At 44.2% G+C, this 4,522-nt stretch overlaps 1 protein-coding gene across 1 annotated transcript; it reads left to right on the forward strand.

Annotated features, from left to right (window-relative positions):
* Positions 1-4,174, forward strand: LOC6613717 (alpha-2 adrenergic receptor). The gene has a single exon (XM_032720738.1). The coding sequence runs from the start codon at positions 1,036-1,038 to the stop codon at positions 1,858-1,860; it is 825 nt and encodes a 274-aa protein (XP_032576629.1). The 5' UTR covers positions 1-1,035; the 3' UTR covers positions 1,861-4,174.
* Positions 4,175-4,522: the final 348 nt, after the last annotated feature.

The raw sequence follows: 4,522 nt of genomic DNA on the forward strand, positions 1-4,522 counted from the left end.
AAATAAGAGAGTGCGAGCGGAGAGAATTTCCCACGGTGGAAAACGACAACAAACGAACGAATGCTGCCGCACACGACCGAAGCCACTGGCTGTTGTGGACGGCGATTTTGGTAGCAAGCTGGGCGACTGGGCGATGAATCCGCCAGCGGATGGCGTTCAGTTAGGATGTGCAGTTCCAGCGGTGCGAACGTGTTCCGGGCGCGCCAATTGGCCAAGTAGCCGAAAGCAGCCAAAAGAGCCAACCAATTTCAGCCGGAACGGCAACAGTTTTCAACTCGAAGACAGCGCCAAAATATGCCAACGCCTGATTGAGGGCCAAAATCGCGGTCGTGCGTTTTTGTGTAAATAAACAGAAAACATCAGATCAGAAACCACATTGAAATCAAATTCAAAGTCGAGCCGAACAAAAACATCAGCGCATCGTTTATCACAGAGAATAAGATACAGATCCGCACAATTTATTTTTCGGTTTCAGTGGAAGAGCACAAGTTATTCACATTTGTTTTACTAAATGCCAGCGTGCGGAGTGTCTGACCGATGAGTCGGCCAGCAGCGAGCGCGTAACGTATACGCCATGTGAGCCGGATCGATGGGATCGTATTCCGGCCAAGCCACAATGCCATCCTCCTGTAAATAGCCAGCAGCCTTTTCTACTCGCGTCTCTGTCAAATGTGTGTCCGTGTATCCGCCACTGTATATACTGTAGACTCTAATTGTTTAAACCACAATAAAAAACGAAACCAAGCAAAGAATAAATAAATATAAAAAAAAATAGAAACGCGCGTGTTTTGGCCACAGAACGCGCAGCACACACAAGTTTCGGTGCAAAAACGGGTATAAATAAGCGAAATAATAATATGCGAATGCTGTAGGAATACTTAAATTATTAGGATTAATCGATTGGAATTTCGCGCGCAATAAGAACTAATTATAAACACGGGCAGCATGGGACCAATCAGACTCTAGAGCTAGCCACGCATCCACAAAGTTAGTTGGACGAACGCTATCACGATCACGATCACTATCACGATCACAATGGATTATAGCCGACTGAATGCCAACATCAATACGGGCAACATCAGCACCGATGACTTTCTGGCCGTCTTCTCGACCGGAAAGCCGGACAATGCCACCCTCAATCCGCCCCTGCTCAGTGTCGATGGTCAGCTGACCCTGCCGCCGGGATCAGGATATGTCAATGTCAATGATACGATATTCTTCCTGAATGGCAGCTTCTACAACAGCAGCCTGCAGCTGGCGGCGGGTTTCTATAATCAAAGCAGTGCTTCCGGGGCGACAGCGGGCAATCTGACCAATCCGAATCACACAGAAGTCCACTGGGATGGCCGGTATCCCAGTGGATATACGCTTACGCACATCGTGATCGCCTCCATCATTGTGACCATCCTGATGATCATCATCGTGGTGGGCAACATGCTGGTGATCATAGCCATTGCCACGGAGAAGTCCTTGAAGAATATACAGAACTGGTTCATTGCATCGCTGGCGGTGGCCGACTTCTTTCTGGGCCTCATCATCATGCCATTCTCGCTGGCCAATGAGCTGATGGGCTACTGGATCTTCGGCAGCTGGTGGTGCGACATCCACTCCGCAATGGATGTACTCCTCTGCACCGCCTCGATCATGAACCTGTGCCTCATCTCGCTGGACCGCTACTGGAGCATCACCAAGGCCGTCGACTATCTAAAGTCGAGAACTCCGGCGCGAGCCGCCGTCATGATCACGGCGGTCTGGATTATGTCCGCCCTCATCTGCATACCGCCGCTCCTCGGCTGGAAGGTGAAGATGCCCGAGGGACCGCTGCCGAAGTGCGAGGTAAGTGGCAAGTTGTGCTCCTAAGTGGCGCAATAATCCACATCCCATGCGAAATTGACGCCAATTGACGGCAATTGACGTTGCCCCACCGACAATCGAACAATGAAAATTCAGACACGGGTTGTGGAATTGAAAAGCATCGTGTGTGTTGCCCAATTGGCTGTTTTCTAGATGATGTGTATGGAATATGGAGGATTACTTAACTTTAATGAAATTCTGTTCTTCAAACCATAATCCACTAATAAATATTTTCAAATTCTTTGAATAGATACAAAAATTTATTTATAAATCACCACAGATTTTTAGTTGAAACACACAGTTAAAGTCTGTGTCACTATTATTTTTTACGAACTTTTTTGATGGTTTTTTAACAAGGCATATATTTAGCTGAAGATTTCAGGTCTCAAAATGTTTACAAAAAAAGTCTTTATAAAGTAGCACATAATGGCATTTTTATTTTCTTACCAGTCTAGGAACATCTGTATAAAAATAGGCCAAATGTATTCATAATTTATTTCCGTAATGTCTTAATAATTTACCGTGGCTATTTTAAGCAATATTTTCTAGCCCGATATAGCCACTTTTTGCACGTCAAGAGATGCCATCGCTGCCGAGTACTTATATTTGCGAACAATAAAGCGGTGAATGGCTAAAATGCTGGCCAAAAGCTCGGCTAGCAACATGCAAAGCGCAAAATTGCGGCCTCTTTCTATGCAAATTTGCAAGTTGTCGGCACGATTGTCAGATGATTCGGCGATGCCTTGGCTGTTGGTGGAAACCAACCCACATTCACATCCCCTCGATTCTTGGGTCACGCAGGGAATAAACGCAGAAATATTTATGCATATGAGTGGTGGCTACATTCCGAGTGTGTCTAATTCCGCCAGCTGGAGGCGCCCCGACTGCCTAATACAGATGCAAACGACTCTAAGCCAGGTCCCAAAAAGTAGGCTATAATGCATAAAAATATGCGCATTATCATGCGGGTTTGCCAGTTGCTGAGTTTGAATTTCTGTGGAGCACATACCACCATGCATAGAAGCCTTTCAGTGTGCATGTGTGCCTGTTTGTGGGGCAAAAACGTAACAAACTAGCTGGAAAATTCAGAAGAGAAATTCCCCCCATTCAAGGCAAGACAAAACATCAGTAGCTGCCACAAGCTGCCTCGTTTTTTCGGGAAAATTCCTTAAATTTTGCCACTAATTGAAAACGCCCTTCACTAGGGAATCAATCGATGCAGTCACTCACATACTCGCCGAAGTCAACGAGAAAAACGCTCAATCACAACGACTGACTGACTGACCCCTTCGACTGCTGGCTGCTATTGGCACAGAATTCGCTTCTGGCCCCCCCAGGAATTCCAGCTTTAAGTGGCCATTTTGCGCAATGGAACTCAGCAGTGGCAAACAATTTAAATCGTTTAAAAAACTTTACACCGAAAAGCTGTGCCAGTGAATGAAAGTGGCCAGTGGTGGGTTAAACCACAATATTATTTATTGCAATCATGATAAATGCGAAGCAAAATGGAAAATGCAAATAGCCCGGGGCATTCCCCTCCATATCGTTTCTATCTGTATCTCGCCTGTCTCCAGAATTCTTGATTAATTTTTATATTTTCCCTCCACACGCACAACACACACACACACATTGGACAGCAAATAAAAAGCAGAAAAAAATGAGAACATAATAAAGTAGCAGAACATAATAATAGAGTGGATGGCGAACGAAAATATCCTAATATAGAGGACTGCTTACGTAAAGTTTGCCATTCAAATTAACCTTGAGACAATAAAGGCGCTGGAAACTGGGACGAAGGCACTTATTTACGATGGCCAGCGTCCAGTTTCGCATATTCCGGCCAAATGCTGGCACATTAATCAAGCCTAAGTGGCCCGGATAAAGTTCCAGCTACGGCGAATGAGCAAACATGTTTTTAGCCCAATTTTAACCAGTCTAAACAGCACAAAATGACAATTTTTAATGGCGAAACTTTTGTACTTACGGACATGAGTTGGCCCGTTCTACGACGCTTACAGCCATCGACTAACTTCTGAATCCTTATTCCACCTTATTCCGAGCACTCAAATCAGCATGGTGACAACAAATGCCACATCAACCGGGCAAATCCACTTCACCTAGCAACCGACTACTCTGATAAAAAAGAAAGATACATCTAGTTTTCAATCAGATACTTTCTACGTAAATGTATCTTGCAGGTGGTAGAATTATACGAGTTAGATGTTCGCAGTTATATATAATTTCGGTTTTACTAAGATTAAAATTGACGATTGGCCATTAATGTAATGCAAATTATTAAAATGTTGACCTGTAATTTTAATAGATATTGAATATCATATTTATATTTATAAAGAGCCTTTTAAATGACTTATTTCCTAATTTGTTGTAACTCCTTGTATATTTCTTGATATAAAAATAATTTTTCTGTGTGTTCTGAACAGATACATTTGTTATTTGAAATTGATAGTCCTTCGGAATCCTTTACGACTGGTAACTTCCTCCTGCATCAGCGGGTAACCAGTTGAAATTGATTTTTCGCCGAGCAAACGAGCTCTGTCCAATCATTAGGCAAGTCCCTCGCCTGTCGACATTGGCCTTGTCCGGGGTTGGCATGTGAATCCCCCAATTTGGCGGCCCAACAGCCGACGGAGAAGGATGAGGACGTGGC

Source organism: Drosophila sechellia, chromosome 3R (assembly GCF_004382195.2).
Source record: "Drosophila sechellia strain sech25 chromosome 3R, ASM438219v1, whole genome shotgun sequence".
Classification (NCBI taxonomy): Eukaryota; Metazoa; Arthropoda; class Insecta; order Diptera; family Drosophilidae; genus Drosophila; species Drosophila sechellia.

Coding starts and splice junctions, on each gene's coding strand:
- LOC6613717 (XM_032720738.1), top strand. CDS start 1,036: ATGGATTATAGCCGACTGAATGCCAACATCAATACGGGCAACATCAGC.